Genomic DNA, 17,808 nt, shown 5'->3' on the forward strand with positions numbered 1-17,808 from the left:
TAGTGCTGGGATTACAAGCGCGAGCACCGCGCCCGGCCCTTAGATCGTGACAAACGCGGGTGGCTTGTCCTGGAACTGCTCAGAATCACTGTCGCTAACGAGGCCTCAGGCGGGCAGCGAGGGCCGCGTCCCTCACTGGTGCCCGAGGGCGGCGACTTCAGGCCAGGGCAGAGGTGGGCATCGACGGCTAGATCACTCGAATGACACCGTGACACGAAAAGACCAACTAGCAGCGTCCGGGACGCAGCTGAAATGCTCCAGGCCCGGAGCGGGGACAGCCCCTGGCGGGTGGCCCTGGCGGGCCGAACGCGGCTGCGGGTTCCGGACCACACGGATGGGCAAGGCCGGGCAGGGCCGACTGTCGCCGGCTGCGCGCCTCTTACCCCGCATCAAAGCCCGTCATCCCCGCGAGGCACCTCGCCAAGCCAGAGGCCCACGGCGCGCAAGAACCCGGTTTTCCCGAGACCTGGCCCGGACCCACCGGCGCCCGCCCAGTCGCCGCGGCTGAGGCGGGGAAGTTCCGGTGAGTCGCAACGCGCAGGCGCCGCACGTCAGGCCCCGCCCCCAGCCCGCTCCAGGAGTGCGCAGGCGCCACAGCCAGCTCCCCCGCCCCCCACCCGCGCCAGGAGCGCGCAGGCGCGCAGACCGCCGAGTTTTCTGCGCTTCCTTCTCCCTCTCTCCAGACGTCCTGGTCGTTCGGTCCTATGTCGCGCCGGGCCCTCCGGAGGCTGAGGGGGGAACAGCGCGGCCAGGAGCCCATCGGGCCCAGCGCCCTGCAGTTCGACCTCCGTGATGACGATGACGCGGAAGAAGAAGGGCCCAAGCGGGAGCTGGGTGTCCGGCGCCCCGGGGGCGCAGGGAAGGAGGGCGTCCGAGTCAACAACCGCTTCGAGCTGGTGAGGAGCGCGGCGACCCGGGTGGGGGCGGGGTGGCCCGTGACGTCGCGGGGCGGGACGAGCGTCCAGTCGGGTCGGGGAGCGGGGGGTCGTCATGCCAGGGGTAGGTCTGGTGACGTGGGTCCCGGCTGCAGTGGGGAGGGCGGGGCCGTGCGTCGGGGCCGGGACGACGCGGGTGGGCGGTGGCGTGAGGTCAGGACGGCGGGCCGCGGCGTTAAATTGTGTTCTAACCCCGGCGAGGTGGGCGGGGCAAAGAGATGGGGCGGGGCCATGTCGTCGGGGCGGGGCGACCGAATGGGCGGGGTTAAGCGGGGTCCGGGCTGTGGGGAGGGCGGGGCCTTAATGCCAAGGGCGTGACCAACGTCAGCGGGGCCGGGCCACGATGTGGGCGGGGTTAAACGGGCCTGCAGCCACGTGGCTGTCGTGGGGCCATGACGCTACAGGGCGTGGCTAAGGACATGAGGGCGAGGCGATGGTATGGGCGGGGTTAAATGGGGCCTGGGGCCACCGTGGGGATGGGGCCTTGGTGTAGGGGCAAGAGTGGGGTTCTCTCAGTTCCGGAGTTGAGGACTTGCCAGACCTCTGCGAGCATTCTCATTTAATCCTCGCAACAACCCTGCCTAACCCAGGACCTTGCTCTTCTCCGCTGCATCCCCATCAGCCTAACCCAGTGGGTTAGTCTTACTCTTCGTTGCATCTCCAGCAGCACGTTTCTGGCACGGGGAAGTAACCAGTTTGACTGCATGGTTTGCACATGTGGTCCTGTGCCGTTTTCTCCTAAGCCCTGGCCTCCGTCTGTAACTCTGCCTCTGCGGAGTCTGCGATCCTCCCACCTCAGCCTCCTGGGTATCTAGGACTACGGGTGGGTGTCACCATGCCAGGCTAATTTTTTTTTTTTTTTTTTTTTTTGAGACGGAGTCTTGCTCTGCCGCCCTGGCTGGAGTGCAGTGGCCGGATCTCAGCTCACTGCAAGCTCCGCCTCCCGGGTTCACGCCATTCTCCTGCCTCAGCCTCCCGAGTAGCTGGGACTACAGGCGCCCGCCACCTCGCCCGGCTAGTTTTTGTATTTCTTAGTAGAGACGGGGTTTCACCGTGTTAGCCAGGATGGTCTCGATCTCCTGACCTCGTGATCCGCCCATCTCGGCCTCCCAAAGTGCTGGGATTACAGGCTTGAGCCACCGTGCCCGGCCAATTTTTTTTTTTTTTGTAGAGACGAGGTTTCACCTTGTTGCCCAGGCAGGTCTAGAACTCCTGCGCTCAAACAGTCTGTTCACCTCAGCCTCACAAAGTGCTGGAACTACAGGCATGAGTCACCATGCTTGGTTGACTGCCCTTCTCACATCAATTCCACCTTTACGGGTCCGCAAGACCACCGTCAAGGTTCAATAATTTGCTAGATTCACAGCAGTTACTGAAAGTGTTTTTTTTTTTTTTTTTTGAGATGGAATCTTGCCCTGTTGCCCAGGCCGAAGTGCATTGGCACAATCCTAGGTCACTGCAACCTTGAACTCCTGAGCTCAAACAGTCCTCTCACCTTGGCCTCTCAGAGTGTTGGCATTACAGGCATGAGCCACTGTGCTTGGCCCCATAAGTCTTTAAATTTTTGTCAATATAATTTGTCAAAAATGATATCACGTTATTTTATTTTACACTTCTTTGTTAGTGAAATGCAGCACCTAGCTATGTACTTGTTGACCATTTATATTTCTCTTTGTGACAACCTGTTTATATCCTTTGCCTTTTTTTTTTTTGAGACGGAGTCTCGCTCTGTCGCCCAGCCTGGAGTGCAGTGGCCGGATCTCGGCTCGCTGCAAGCTCCGCCTCCCGGGTTTACGCCATTCTCCTGCCTCAGCCTCCCGAGTAGCTGGGACTACAGACGCTCGCCACCTCGCCCGGCTATTTTTTTTTGTATTTTTTTACTAGAGACGGGGTTTCACCGGGTTAGCCAGGATGGTCTCGATCTCCTGACCTCGTGATCTGCCCGTCTCGGCCTCCCAAAGTGCTGGGATTACAGGCTTGAGCCACCGCACCCGGCCTATCCTTTGCCTTTTTATAGGGAGTTTAAACAATCTTTTTGTTCGTGAAAGCTTGCTATCAATTGTCTTTAACGTATTTTCTCAGTTTGTTTGTTCTTTAAATTCTTTAATTTCTGTGTGCTGAAAGCCACTTTTCTCATTGTTACACATCCATCTCTCTAGTGTCTTCACATAGATCTTCCCTGACGGTGATCCTCCTGCCTCAGCCTCCTGAGCAGCTGGGACTACAGCATACCCTACTGTGCTCAGCTTGTTCTTTTAATGCTTTTTTGTTTTTTCCATTTAAATATTTAATCTTTTTGGTATTTATATTTGTGTTGGTGGGAATTGGGAAACAGTGTGGTTCCTGAGTTGACAGAATAAGAGTCCGTAAGGTCAGAAACCACACACACCCTTTTGGACTTTCTGGAATGAGTTTGGAGTGTCAGTAACACCAACAGCCTCCGTGGATGAGCGTCTGCTTATTGTGCTTGTGTTCTTAGGAATTTCAAAGAATTTTATCCAATGGCACACATCGATCTTAATTTAAGCATTCTATACTTTTTTGCCCTTACAACTCATATTTGGAAATAATATAATAGAAATGTTTATTGGCGTTCTGTTAAATAGCTCTTAATAAACAGAAGTATGAGACACATTAAACAGCCACTTAGGACTGAATGGTTTTGAATGTGAATGCATCAGTGAGAGACATGGTGTGTCTCTCTTTTAAAATTTTATTTATTCAGAGACAAGATCTCTTTATGTTACCTGGGTTGGTCTTGAACTCCTGGGCTCAATGGATCCTTCCGCCTTGGCCTCCCAAAGTGCTGGGATTACAGCTCCCAGTACTTTGGGAGGCAGAGGTGGGCAGATCACCTGAGGTCAGGAGTTCGAGACCAGCCTGGCCAATATGGTGAAACTCCATCTCTACTAAGAATACAAAAATTGGGCCGGGCACAGTGGCTCATGCCTGTAATCCCAGCACTGTGGGAGGCCGAGGCAGGCGGATCACAAGGTCAGGAGATCGAGACCATCCTGGCTAACACGGTGAAACCTCGTCTCTACGAAAAAAATACAAAAAAATTAGCCGGTGTGGTGGCGGGAGCCTGTAGTCCCAGCTGCTCAGGAGGCTGAGGCAGGAGAATGGCGTGAACCTGGGAGCCAGAGCTTGCAGTGAGCTGAGATCGCGCCACTGCACTCCAGCCTGGGTGACAGAGCTAGACTCCGTCCTGAAAAACAAAAGAATACAAAAATTAGCCAGGCACGGTGGTGGGTGCCTGTAATCCCAGCTACTCGGGAGGCTGAGGCAGGAGAATTGCTTGAACCCAGGAGGTGGAGGTTGCAATGAACTGAGATTGTGCCACTAGACTCTAGCCTGGGTGATAAAGTGAGATTCCGTCTCAAAAAATAAACAAACAAATAATAACAATGATTGGATTTGTCTATTTCTACATTCAACTGTGTCTCTTTTTGCTGTGTGTGGGTATGTGTGTTTTGGTTTTTTAGAGACATGGTCTCGCTCTATTGCCCAGGCTGGAGTTCAGTGTCACAATTATAGCTCACTGTAACCTCGACCTTTTGGGCTCAAACCATCCTCCCACCTCAGCCTCCCGAGTAGCTGGAACTACAGGTGCGTGTCACCACACCTGGCTCATGTTTTCAATTTTTTTTTGAAAGCCAGTGTGCTGGGATTATAGGGGTGAGCTACCAGGCCTGGCCTAGAATATTTTTTGAACTGATTGGTAACGAAAATAACAGCCTATCAAAATTTGTGGGATGCAACTGAAACGACGGTTAGAACTTTATAATTGTAAATTTTAAATTAGAAGTGTTTAAAAATCAAGAAATTTACCTGAAACTTCTACCTTAAACTAGAAAAAGAGCAAATTAAACTCAAAATGTGTAGAAGGAAGAAACTAATCAAAGAGAGGAATGCATAGAATAGAATATGGACAAAATGGAGAAAATGAGTAAGACCAAAACTTGGTTCTCTCAGAAGGTCAGTTGTTAAGAACTTTAGATTGACTGACGGAGGGAAAAAGGGAAGGTCCAGGTACAGAACCGTTTTCATGGATGGGAGAGTATTCACAGGCACAGATGGTGCAGCCTGGGCAACGGAGCGAGACTCCGTCTCAAAAAAAAAAAAAATCGTGTCATCACCAAAACTTCACTGAAGAAGCAAAAACTGGGCCTATCACACGTGCTGCCCGTGTCCACACACAGGCTCCTGGGCCTATCACACGTGTTGTCCGTGTCCACACACAGGCTCCTGGGCCTATCACACGTGTTGTCCGTGTCCACACACAGGCTCCTGGGCCTATCACACGTGCTGCCCGTGTCCACACACAGGCTCCTGGGCCTATCACACGTGCTGCCCGTGTCCACACACAGGCTCCTGGGCCTATCACACATGTTGTCCGTGTCCACACACAGGCTCCTGGGCCTATCACACGTGCTGCCCGTGTCCACACACAGGCTCCTGGGCCTATCACACGTGTTGTCCGTGTCCACACACAGGCTCCTGGGCCTATCACACGTGCTGCCCGTGTCCACACACAGGCTCCTGGGCCTATCACACGTGCTGCCCGTGTCCACACACAGGCTCCTGGGCCTATCACACGTGTTGTCCGTGTCCACACACAGGCTCCTGGGCCTATCACACATGCTGCCCGTGTCCACAAACAGGCTCCTGGGCCTATCACGCGTGCTGCCCGTGTCCACACACAGGCTCCTGGGCCTATCACACTTGCTGTCCGTGTACACAGGCAGGCTCCTTTCCACTGAAGTTCAGCTTGGCATAGAGCTTTTTAGGAATTTGATTTGTCAAACACCTCAAAATAAGATTTTTTTTTTTCTTAGGAAGTCAGCATGAGTCAATAAAAGTAAATTGGGTGGCCGGGCGCGGTGGCTCAAGCCTGTAATCCCAGCACTTTGGGAGGCCGAGGCGTGCAGATCATGAGGTCAGGAGTTCGAGACCAGCCTGGCCAACATGGTGAAACCCCCTCTCTACTAAAAATACAAAAATTAGCCGGGCATGGTGGCGGGCGCCTGTAGTCCCAGTTACTCGGGAGGCTGAGGCAGGAGAATTGCTTGAATCCAGGAAGCAGAGATTGCAGTGAGCCGAGATCACACCATTGCTTTCCAGCCTGGGCAACAGAGCAAGACTCCATCTCAAAAAAAGGAAAAAAAAAAAGTGAATTGGGTGTGGTGGCGCGTGCCTGTAGTCACAGCTCCTGGGGAGGAGGATCCCTCGACCACAGGAATTTGAGGCCAGCCTGGGCAGCATAGTGAGACCCCATCTCTAAAAACAGAGAAGTAAACCAGCACCCAGCTTCACTAACAGACGCCATCATCAGTTGAATGTTGGAGATGGTGTAGATCCAATTTACCAGTGACTGCCCACAAGTTAGAAACATTTCAACGGGGCCGGGCGCGGTGGCTCAAGCCTGTAATCCCAGCACTTTGGGAGGCCGAGACGGGCGGATCACGAGGTCAGGAGATCGAGACCATCCTGGCTAACACGGTGAAACCCTGTCTCTACTAAAAATACAAAAAACTAGCCGGGCGAGGTGGCGGCACCTGTAGTCCCAGGTACTCGGGAGGCTGAGACAGGAGAATGGCGTAAACCCGGGAGGCGGAGCTTGCAGTGAGCTAAGATCCGGCCACTGCACTCCAGCCCAGGCAACAACAACAACAAAAAAAAAAAAAAAAAAAAGAAACATTTCAACGGGAGGCTTTGTTTCAGCTTTCTTCCTTGACTGCAGGCTGCAAAGCAGCTGGTCCATGCCTAGGCCCCAGCTTCGCCAGCGAAGGCCAGGCAGAAGGAGGTGTCACCGTGAGAATCACCGTCATGGTGCTGCTGGGATGGGACAAGCCTTGTTTTGGTGGAGTTTCAGTGTTTTCAAATCAGGGGCTCTTTTTACATAACACGTCTATACTGCCATGGATTTTCTCGACGGGCGTAAGATGCTTCTGAATTGTATCCTTGTCATGTGGGAGCCTCCACTGGAGAGAAAACTGACCGGCGAGCACACACCTGCCCTGTGCTTTCTTCTCTTCAGCAACCATGGCCTGGGTGTCTGTCTTGTGCTCCCGTCAGGGAGGGTCCCCAGGTGCAGCCGAGTCTCAATTCTGTTTCAGAAGCTATCTCAGGGCTGTGGGGCTTGGAGCTGATTTTGTTTTGTGAGCTTTGTGGTTTTCAAGATGTTTTAAATTAAACAGGCAGTTTTATTTCTTTTTAAATGTTAGTGCATCGGATTGAATCAAACAATCTCCTAGTTCGTAAAGAATGGTTGATGCTGGTCTCTGTTAGCTTGTTTTTTTTTTGTTTGTTTTTTTGTTTTTTTGAGACAGAGTCTGGCTCTGTCGCCCAGGCTGGAGTGCAGTGGCCGGATCTCAGCTCACTGCAAGCTCCGCCTCCCGGGCTTACGCCATTCTCCTGCCTCAGCCTCCCGAGTAGCTGGGACTACAGGCGCCCGCCACCGCGCCCGGCTAGTTTTTTGTATTTTTTAGTAGAGACGGGGTTTCACCGTGTTAGCCAGGATGGTCTCGATCTCCTGACCTCGTGATCTGCCCGTCTCGGCCTCCCAAAGTGCTGGGATTATAGGCTTGAGCCACCGCACCTGGCCTGTTAGCTTGTTTAAAAAAAAATTGAGAGCTAGAGTCTTGCTCTGTTGCCCACACTGGAGCACTGTTGCGTAATTGTGGCTCACTCCAGGTTCCAGACTCCAGCCGCTGGGCTCTAGCAGTCCTCCTCTGCCGCCCGAGTAGCCGGGGAGTTGTGTGCCACCACGCCCTGCTGATTTTTTGTAGAGATGTGGTCTCGCTCTATTGCCTAGGCTGGTTTCAAACTCCTGGGCTCAGATGATCCTCCTGCCTCAGCCTCCCAAAGCGCTGGGATTATAGGCGTGAGCCACCGCACCCAGTCTGTTAGCCTCTTTTTTTTTTTTTTTTTTGAGATGGAGTCTCGCTCTGTTGCCCAGGCTGGAGTACAGTGGCACGATCTCGGCTCACTGCAGCCTCTGCCTCCCGGGTTCACGCCATTCTCCTGCCTCGGCCTCCTGAGTAGCTGGGATTACAGGCACACGCTGCCACACCCAGCTAATTTTTTTATTTTTTTATTTTTTTGTTTTTTTTGTTTTTTTTTTTGAGACAGAGTCTCGCTCTGTCGCCCGGGCTGGAGTGCAGTGGCCGGATCTCAGCTCACTGCAAGCTCCGCCTCCCGGGTTCACGCCATTCTCCTGCCTCAGCCTCCCGAGTAGCTGGGACTACAGGCACACGCTGCCACACCCAGCTAATTTTTTTATTTTTTTATTTTTTTGTTTTTTTTGTTTTTTTTTTTGAGACAGAGTCTCGCTCTGTCGCCCGGGCTGGAGGGCAGTGGCCGGATCTCAGCTCACTGCAAGCTCCGCCTCCCGGGTTCACGCCATTCTCCTGCCTCAGCCTCCCGAGTAGCTGGGACTACAGGCGCCCACCACCGCGCCCGGCTAATTTTTTGTATTTTTTAGTAGAGACGGGGTTTCACCGTGTTAACCAGGATGGTCTCGATCTCCTGACCTCGTGATCCGCCCATCTCGGCCTCCCAAAGTGCTGGGATTACAGGCTTGAGCCACCGCGCCCGGCCAATTTTTTTATTTTTAGTAGAGACTGTGTTTCACCATGTTGGCCAGGCTGGTTTCAAACTCCTGACCTCATGATCCACCTGCTTCAGCTTCCCAAAGTGCTGGGATAACAGTTATGAGCCACCGTGCCGAGCCAGCCTCTTTTATATTTGTCTTTTTTTTTTTTTTTTGAGACGGAGTTTCGCTCTGTTGCCCAGGCTGGAGTGCAGTGGCACAATCTCGGCTCACTACTAGCTCTGCCTTCCGGGTTCACGCCATTCTCCTGCCTCAGCCTCCTGAATAGCTGGGACTTCAGGCACCTGCCACCACACCTGGCTAATTTTTTTGTATTTTTAGTAGAGACGGTGATCTGCCCGCCTCAGCCTCCCATAGTGCTGGGATGACAGGCGTGAGCCACTGCGCCCGGCTGCTCTTTTATTTGTTTAGTCTTTCACTAGCTGAAGAGCTAGAACTTTTCTAGTTCTTACCCTTCTCCCACTGCGTGTCTCCCGTCCCATCTGTATGTGAATGTATGTTGTGAGGTTTTATCCATTTAATATTATGCTCCTAAGATTCGTCCATATTGTGTGTGCAATGGTGGTTCATTCATTCATTCATTCTCATTGTATAAAAGGTTCCAGACTTGGCGCGGTGGCTCACGCCTAAGACTCCAGCTCTTTGGGAAGCTGAGGCAGGAGGGGATCGCTTGAGGTCAGGAGCTCAAGGCCAGCCTGGGCAATGTGGTGAGACCCCATGTCTACAAAAAATTTAAAAAATCAGCCAGGCATGGTAGCTCATGCCTGTAGTTCCAGCTACTTGGGGGACTGAGGTAGGAGGATGTTTGAGCCCAGGAGGCCAAGGCTGCAGTGAACCGAGATCACACTGCTACACTGCAGCCAGGACGACGGAGCGAGACCCTGTCTCAAAAAGAAAGAGAGAAGTTTCCATTGTATGAATTATTTTTATCGTATGTCATTTTCGTTTTCTATTTTGAGATGGAGTCTTGCTCTGTCGCCCAGGCTGGAGGGTAGGGGTGCCATCTTGACTCACAGCAACCTCTGCCTCCCGGGTTCAAACTCCCAAGTAGCTGGGATTACAGGCGCCCGCCACCACGCCTGGCTAATTTTTGTATTTTTGGTAGAGATGGGGTTTCACCATAGAGACGGGGTTTCGCCATGTTGGCCAGGCTGGTCTTGAACTCCTGACCTCAAGTAATCTGCCTGCATTGACCTCCCAAGTGCTGGGATTACAGGCGTGAGCACTTCGCCTGGCCTGTCATTTTCATTAGGAAACGTTTGTAGGTTGATGGGTCCTTGGTGCCTTTTTTTCCTGCCTTCTGCTGGAAAGAAGCTGAGGCTTGAGGAGAAAGGAGGAAGAAGGAACTTTAATGCTTTGGCTGAATATATGTGTTTAACATTTTGTCCTGCAGGTGGTCCTCTGTAAATGGGGTGAATTACAATATTTGAGGAGTCTTCCTTACATTATCTCTGAAGGCAGAGATATCACACAGCCTCGGGGCCCCGGCTTCCCGGAGAGCTCACTGACGAAGGCCCCTGAGCCAGAGCTGAGTCACTGCTGTGTCCAGCGGTCTCCGGTTCTTGCATTCTCTCCCATCCAGCCTCTCACACTGACCCTGGGTGTCCCCAGCACAGGCCCGTCCACATCTCACTATTCATATCTCAGCATCAGCGTTCACACTGTGAGTAACGCCCTGGCTCTTCTCCAACCTGGTTTTCCAGATAAACATTGACGATCTCGAGGATGACCCCGTGGTGAACGGGGAGAGGTCCGGCTGTGCGCTCACAGACACTGCAGCACGAGGGAACAAAGGACGGGCTCGGCGTGGAAACACAGAGAGCAAGACGGATGGAGATGTTGCCGGGACAGCGCCCCCAGAGCAGGTGGGGGGCTGAGTGGTGAGGAGGGGGAATCAGACGGGAGGGTTTCAAGGCACCCAGCCACATGTATCCCGTGCTGTGATTTTCCTTGGAGGTGTAATTTTCGGAGTTCAATTTTGGTTAACAGCTAGTTACCCCCAAATTTACTTGGGAACCTTGATGAGATTTGTATGAAATGTGTAAAGGTCCGAGGCCTGTCTCCTGCGTTCAGGAGAGTCTGCGCCTGCCCAGCAGTGTGTGTAATGACACGTGTGTTCTTCCTAACTGTGCCTGAGTGTCTGCTTGGCTGAGTTGTGGATCTGGGTGCTGGTGTAAGTGAACTTTGAAGAAACGTGCAGGTCAGGTCAATGTGGGACGGGCAGAGATGCAGACGACCTGCTGCTGCGCTCCACAGCACAGAAGAGGGGCCCTAAAAGGAGAGCTCGTGTTCATTTCTCCAGCATGTGTTCTTGGGGGCCTTCCTGGGTGCTGGGAACGCGCCTTCGCCCCCCAGGAGCCTCTGGTTGAGAGGGCAACGTAGAGGTGAAGTGACAAGTGGGTCCTGCCTTGAGGCTCAGGGTCCTGGGGGCTTCCCGCGGAGCCTTTATGCTGTTAGAAGGGGTTGGCCAGGTGCGGGTGTAGGGGACCACAGGTGCAGGTTCGGTGTGAGGCGGCGGGGGCACAGCAAGGCCCTGGTCTTCAGGGAGTGGCCGACAAAGTGAGAAATGAGAGCTGGACCAGGTCAGAGCCCTGTGAGCCATTGTGAGGCTGGACACTAGAGGGCCCTGGGGACTCCTGTAGCACAGCCCAAGGGACGTGAGAGCAGGGGGCTCGGAGAGGTGGGAAGGTGCCTGCTGGAGGGAAGAAACTGAGTCGAAGGGACTTCCAGGACACGGAGGGAGGGGGGACTGCTTAGGTGAGGGTGGAGTCACGCTTGCTGCTTTAATTCTCAGTTCTTAAGATTTACTTCTCGTTCCACTGATTAAAATGTGTTCCTATCATTAGTCTAATGCAAGTGGCAAACTCCGGAAGAAGAAAAAGAAACAGAAAAATAAGAAAAGCAGCACGGGAGAAGCATCGGTATGTGTCGGGCCTGGCTCTGCCTTCCCCCTCTGCCTGACTCCCTCCGCGTTCTCTTCGGGCGTTTTTCAAGGTGGTGTTGAAAGAAGTTTACTTAGTATTTTTATTCCTTCCTATTAGGAGTATAACCAATTAAGAGATCAGAGAAAAAGAAAAGGAAAAACTGCTTGCTAAATTCTGCTTCCTGTTTTTACCCTTGTTCCTTGGGGTCGCGCTCTGCTCTGTGTCTCTGGGGGAATGTGTGATCTCGTGAGGACGTCCCTCCTCGTCCTGGTGCTCCTGTGGCCCGCGGGGCGCTTGCTGTTTGCCCTGACATCTGTGCCATGCTTACGGGTTAATTGGATGGTGGGCATAAAGCCCACCACTGGAGCTAGTCTGTCATCAGAAAAAAATACGTTTTCATCATTGCCCTTCGTCCCCATCTGAGTGTGTCCTGAGACGAGAGTGTCGCTAAGTCCCAACCCTGTTCGCCTGAGGAGGCGAGCACACCGGGAGGATGTGGGATGCTCAGTTTTTTCTAGGGTCCTTCTGGCTCCGTGATTCTGTCTATGCTGAGCGCTTCTTAGAAAGCATCTCCTCTTTTTTCTAAATGCGTGTATGGTACATAGTGTTTGACTTACACTGTCCTTTAGGAAGGAAATACAATATAATAGGTCTCTTTTAAAATAAATAATTTTGTTATTGTTACAACATTTAAAATAATGTCAGTGTGGTGATTAAGAGGTTGTTTTGGGGCTTTTAGGAAAACGTACTAGAAGATATTGATCGCATCCTGGAGAGGATTGAGGACAGCACTGGGTTGAACCGTCCCGGCCCAGCTCCCCTGAGCTCCAGGAAGCACATTCTCTACGTGGAGCACAGGTGTGGCCCCCGCCCTTCTCTGCCCCCGCCGTTCTCTGCGGCTGCCACAGAGACTCCGTGGGAGGAAAAGGTTCTCTAAAAAAGGAAAAAGAGGCCGGGCGCGGTGGCTCAAGCCTGTAATCCCAGCACTTTGGGAGGCCGAGGCGGGTGGATCACGAGGTCAGGAGATCGAGACCATCCTGGCTAACACGGTGAAACCCCGTCTCTACTAAAAATACAAAAAACTAGCCGGGCGTGGTGGCGGGCACCTGTAGTCCCAGCTACTTGGGAGGCTGAGGTGGGAGAATGGCGTGAACCCGGGAGGCGGAGCTTGCAGTGAGCCGAGATCACGCCACTGCACTCCAGCCTGGGAGACACAGCGAGACTCCGTCTCAAAAAAAATAAAAAAATAAAAATAAATAAAAAAGGAAAAAGAAAATGTACTATCTTTATTTAAAAATAATATGAGTTTATTGGCTGGGCGCAGTGGCTCACGCCTGTAATCCCAGCACTTTGGGAGGCCAAGGCAAGCGGATCACAAGGTCAGGAGATAGAGACCATTCTGGCTAACACGGTGAAACCCCGTGTCTACTAAAAATACAAAAAATTAGCCAGGCGAGGTGGCGGGCGCCTGTAGTCCCAGCTACTCGGGAGGCTGAGGCAGGAGAATGGCATGAACCCGGGAGACAGAGCTTGCAGTGAGCCGAGATCGCGCCACTGCACTCCAGCCTGGGCGACAGAGCAAGACTCGTCTCAAAAAATAATAATAATGAGTTTATATTAATCATTTAGGAAATAGACTGGGCCCCGTGGCTCACGCCTGTAATCCCAGCACTTTGGGAGGCTGAGGCGGGCAGATCACTCAAGGTCAGGAGTTTGAGACCAGCCTGGCCAACATGGAGAAACCCCGTCTCTAGTAAAAATACAAAAATTTCTGGGTGTGGTGGCTCACACCTGTAATCCCAGCACTTTGAGAGGCTGAATTCGGTGGAACACCTGAGGTCAGGAGTTTGAGACCAGCCTGACCAACATGGAGAAACCCCGTCTCTAGTAAAAATACAAAATTAGCTAGGCATGGTGCACACCTGTAATCCCAGGTACTGGGGAAACTGAGGCAGGAAAATTGCTTTAACCTGGGAGGCAGAGGTTGCAGTGATCTGAGACTGCGTCACTGCACTCCAGCCTGGGCAACAAGCAAAACTCTGTCTCAAAAGAAAAAAGAAAAAAAAATACAAACATTAGCTGGATGTGGTGGTGGGTGCCTGTAATTCCAGCCACTCAGGAGGCTGAGGTGGGAGAATGTCTTGAACCCAGGAGGCAGAGGTTGCAGTGAACCAAAGATCATGCCACTACACTCCAGCCTGGGTGACAGAGCAAGACTCTGTCTCCCAAAAAAAGGAAATAGGAACAAGGAGGAAAGGAAGTCAACCATATTTCAGAGGACTTTTAGCTTTACTTCTTACGTATCTGAGAGAGTTCCTTCTTTTTCTTTTTTTTAAGAGACAGGATCTCTGTCACCCAGGCTGGAGTGCAGTGTTGTGATCATAGTCCACTGCAGCCTCGACCTCCTGGGCTCGAGAGATTCTCTTGACTCAGCCTCCCAAAAGGCTAGAATTAACAGGTGTGAACCACCACGTCTGGTCAAAAAGTTCCTCCTTATCCTGTCATCCTTGGATGACTGTTCCTCTCTTGGTCTTATAGATGCTTAATGAATTGCTGTCTCTACTTCAGACATTATTGCCAGCTTAAAAAAGACAGTGCCCTGGAGTCAGATAAGACACAGTAGTGTGGTCTCAGGGTGCGTGCGCTGCCCTGACCCAGCCTCAGAAACAGATGTGTGTCACACCCAGGGCCTCTTGACACAGCGCTCACCGAGCGCCGTCGCAGCAGAGTAACCAGCGGCTTCCCTGTGGTGCCCACAGTGGCGAGGCCTCAACCATGGATGGGGTGGTGATTTGAAAGAAAGGAGGCCTGGAAGCTGCCTTTCAAGCCAAAAATCCATTTTCTTTCCTTGATTATTAGGTGGCTTTCTGAAATTTTTGGAATCATTGTAGAACATAATTTCATGTTTCTTTCTAAAATTTTCAATTCCCTAGACACTTGAATCCAGACACAGAACTGAAAAGGTATTTTGGTGCCCGGGCAGTCCTGGGGGAACAAAGGTAAGGTCCACACTAAACTGTCTTCTCACAGCTGCTTCATTCCTTCTTAGACTCTTGACGGGGTGGTGTTCCCGAAGCCAGTTAACCCCTGAGGGAGAATATTGGAAGCCAGAGTCACACATAACCCTTAGAATTGGGATCTGAAAGGGAGTCCACAGATTGTGTATAACCTTGTCTGTGACTGTGGGTTGTGGAGATACCCAGAGTCCTTGGTCTCCATCCCCAGTGCAAGATTTCAAAAGCCAGACTGGATGTGGTGCTTACGCCTGTAATCCCAGCACTTTGGGAGGCTGAGGCGGGTGGATCACCTGAAGTCAGGAGTTCGAGACCATAGTGAAACCCTGTCTGTACTAAAAATACAAAAATTGGCTGGGCATGGTGGCACATGCCTGTAATCCCAGCTACTTGGGAAGCTGAGGCAGGAGAATTGCTTGAACCCAGGAGGCAGAGGTTGCAATGAGCTGAGATCACACCACTGCACTCCAGCCTGGGCCACAAAGTAAGACCCCGTCTCAAAAGTTTTCAAAAGCTGTTAAATTTTGAGATTCTAGTTTTGTTGCGATGGCTCATGCCTATAATCCCGGCACTTTGGGAGGCCGAGGCGGGCAGATCACCTGAGGTCGGGAGTTGGAGATCAGCCTGACTAACATAGAGAAACCCTGTCTCTATTAAAAATACAAAAAATGGCCGGGTGCGGTGGCTCACGCCTGTAATCCCAGGACTTTGGGAGGCCGAGGTGGGCGGATCACAAGGTCAGGAGATCGAGACCATGGTGAAACCCCGTCTCTACTAAAAATAGAAAAAATTAGCCGGGCACAGTGGCGGGCGCCTGTAGTCCCAGCTACTCGGGAGGCTGAGGCAGGAGAATGGCGTGAACCCGGGAGGCGGAGCTTGCAGTGAGCCGAGATTGCGCCACTGCACTCCAGCTTGGGCGACAGAGCAAGACTCCGTCTCAAAAAAAAAAAAAAAAAAAAAAAAACAAAACTACAAAAAATTTGTCGGGCGCAGTGGCGGGCGCCTGTAATCGCAGTTACTCGGGAGGCTGAAGCAGGAGAATCGCTTGAAACCGGGAGATGGAGGTTGCGGTGAGCCAAGATCGTGCCATTGCACTCCAGCCTGGGCAACAAGAGTGAAACTCCATCTCAAAAAAAAAAAAAAAGATTCCAGTTTTGCTTCTCAGAGCAAAACTAACATGAAGTTCAGGTTCTGACATAAGTTTCTTTCTTTCTTTCTTTTTTTTTTTTTTTTTTTTTTGGAGACAGATTCTTGCTCTCTCGTGCAGGCTGGAGCTCAGAGGTACAATCCCAGCTCACTGTAACCTCCACCTCCTGGGTTCAAGCAGTTCTCCTGCCTCAGCCTCCCGAGTAGCTGGGATTGCAGGTGCACGCCACCACGCCCAGCTAATTTTTTTTTTTTTTTTTTTTTTTTTTTTTTTTTAGTAGAGATGGAGTTTCACCATGTTGGCCAAGCTGGTCTCGAACTCCTGACCTCAGGTGATCCACCTGCCTTGGCCTCTCAAAGTGCTGGGATTACAGGCGTGAGCCATGGCGCCCGGCCAAGATAAATTTCTTTTTTTTTTTTTTTTTTTTGAGACGGAGTCTCAGGCTGTTGCCCAGGCTGGAGTGCAGTGGCGCGATCTCGGCTCACTGCAAGCTCCGCCTCCCGGGTTCCCGCCATTCTCCTGCCTCAGCCTCCTGAGTAGCTGGGACTACAGGCGCCCGCCACCGCGCCCGGCTAATTTTTTTTTTGTATTTTTAGTAGAGACGGGGTTTCACTGTGGTCTCGATCTCCTGACCTTGTGATCCGCCCGCCTCGGCCTCCCAAAGTGCTGGGATTACAGGCTTGAGCCACCGCGCCCGGCCGATAAATTTCATCTGTGTCGGCCGGGCGCAGTGGCTCAAGCCTGTAATCCCAGCACTTTGGGAGGCCGAGACGGGCGGATCACGAGGTCAGGAGATCGAGACCATCCTGGCTGACACTGTGAAACCCCGTCTCTACTAAAAACTACAAAAAACTAGCCGGGCGAGGTGGCAGGCGCCTGTAGTCCCAGCTACTCGGGAGGCTGAGGCAGGAGAATGGCGGGAACCCGGGAGGCGGAGCTTGCAGTGAGCTGAGATCCGGCCACTGCACTCCAGCCTGGGTGGCAGAGCGAGACTCCGTCTCAAAAAAAAAAAAAAAAAAAAAAAAATTTCATCTGTGTCCATTCAGTAGTTCTTAGTGGTTGGGCAGCCCTAGATGAGGATGGCCGGCTGTGATGAGGAGCGCAGGGTCTTTCCGCTCCTTATAGGAGGAAAAGCAGGGTGTCTGCTTCTGGGACTTTATGTAGGGGGCATGTTCCGCCTCTGAACTCTCCATTGAAGTGTCCAGAAGGCTTTGTCTTTTTTTTTTTTTTTTTTTTTTTTTTTTTTAGAGACCTGATCTTGCTGGGTTGCCCAGTCTGGTTTTGAACTCGTGGCCTGAAGTGATCCTCCCATCTCAGCCTCCCAAATAGCTGGGACTACAGGCACATGCCACCGCTAATTTATTTTATTTTATTTTTTGTAGAAACAAGGTCTTACTTTGTTGTCCAGGCTGGCCTGGTGTCAAACTCCTGGCTTCAAGTGATGCTCCTCCCTCCGCCTCCCGAAGTGCTAGGATTACAGGCGTGAGCCACCACGCCCAGCCAGACACATCCTCTTTTATTTGCACGTCTGAGTTCTAAGCATTGTTTTCTTTTGTTTGTTTTTTTTGTTTTTTTTTTTTTTGAGACGGAGTCTCGCTTTGTCACCCAGGCTGGAGCTCAGTGGTGCAATCTCAGCTCACTGCAACCTCCGCCTCCTGGGTTCAAACGATTCTCGTGCCTCAGCTTCCTAAGTAACTGGGATTACAGGCACGCGCCACCATGCTCGGCTATTTTTTGTATTTTTAGTAGATAAGGGGTTTCACCACATTGGCCAGGCTGGTGTCAAACTCCTGACCTCAAGTGATCCGCCCGCCTCTGCCTCCCAAAGTGCTTGGATTAACAGCGCTGAGCCACCGCACCAGGCCTCCCAAAGTGCTGGGATTACAGGTGTGAGCCCCCATGCCCGGCCTAAGCCTTGTTTCTGCACCATGGTATACCCCGGTCATTTCCTTACCCCAGTGGTAGCATGTGTCCAGATGTTGGCTACAGTCCCCCTTGTCTGCAGGCATTTCTGTGAAACTGCCCAAGAATGAGTTTTCCCGTCTTGAGTCACCTGCCAGTGCCCTTCGTTAGAGTCACCACCTCACACTCAGCGTCTGCCTGGGTCTTTCAGCTTCCACTCGTGTAGATGATGGGGGTCTGGAAATCCATCATCGTGTGTGGGCAGAAGTGT

General features: G+C 52.0%; 1 protein-coding gene across 4 annotated transcripts in view; it reads left to right on the top strand.

The window, feature by feature from the left end:
- The first annotated feature begins 621 nt into the window (after nt 1–621).
- LOC105488874 (TCF25 ribosome quality control complex subunit) overlaps nt 622–17,808 on the top strand; it is a 36,891-nt gene continuing 19,704 nt past the window's right edge. For 2 of the 4 annotated variants that reach the window (XR_011616695.1, XR_011616696.1), the window contains exons 1-5: nt 622–896; nt 10,254–10,415; nt 11,397–11,471; nt 12,214–12,332; nt 14,408–14,473. Coding sequence is in view for 2 of the 4 variants with exons in the window: in XM_011753382.2 (XP_011751684.1) it covers nt 705–896; nt 10,254–10,415; nt 11,397–11,471; nt 12,214–12,332; nt 14,408–14,473 (614 nt within the window). In the remaining 2 variants the exon portion in view is untranslated. The remainder of the gene's footprint in view (nt 897–10,253; nt 10,416–11,396; nt 11,472–12,213; nt 12,333–14,407; nt 14,474–17,808) is intronic. The other 2 variants (XM_011753382.2, XM_011753383.2) reach the window with 2 other exon arrangements.

This window comes from Macaca nemestrina, chromosome 18, assembly GCF_043159975.1.
Source record: "Macaca nemestrina isolate mMacNem1 chromosome 18, mMacNem.hap1, whole genome shotgun sequence".
Taxonomy (NCBI): domain Eukaryota; kingdom Metazoa; phylum Chordata; class Mammalia; order Primates; family Cercopithecidae; genus Macaca; species Macaca nemestrina.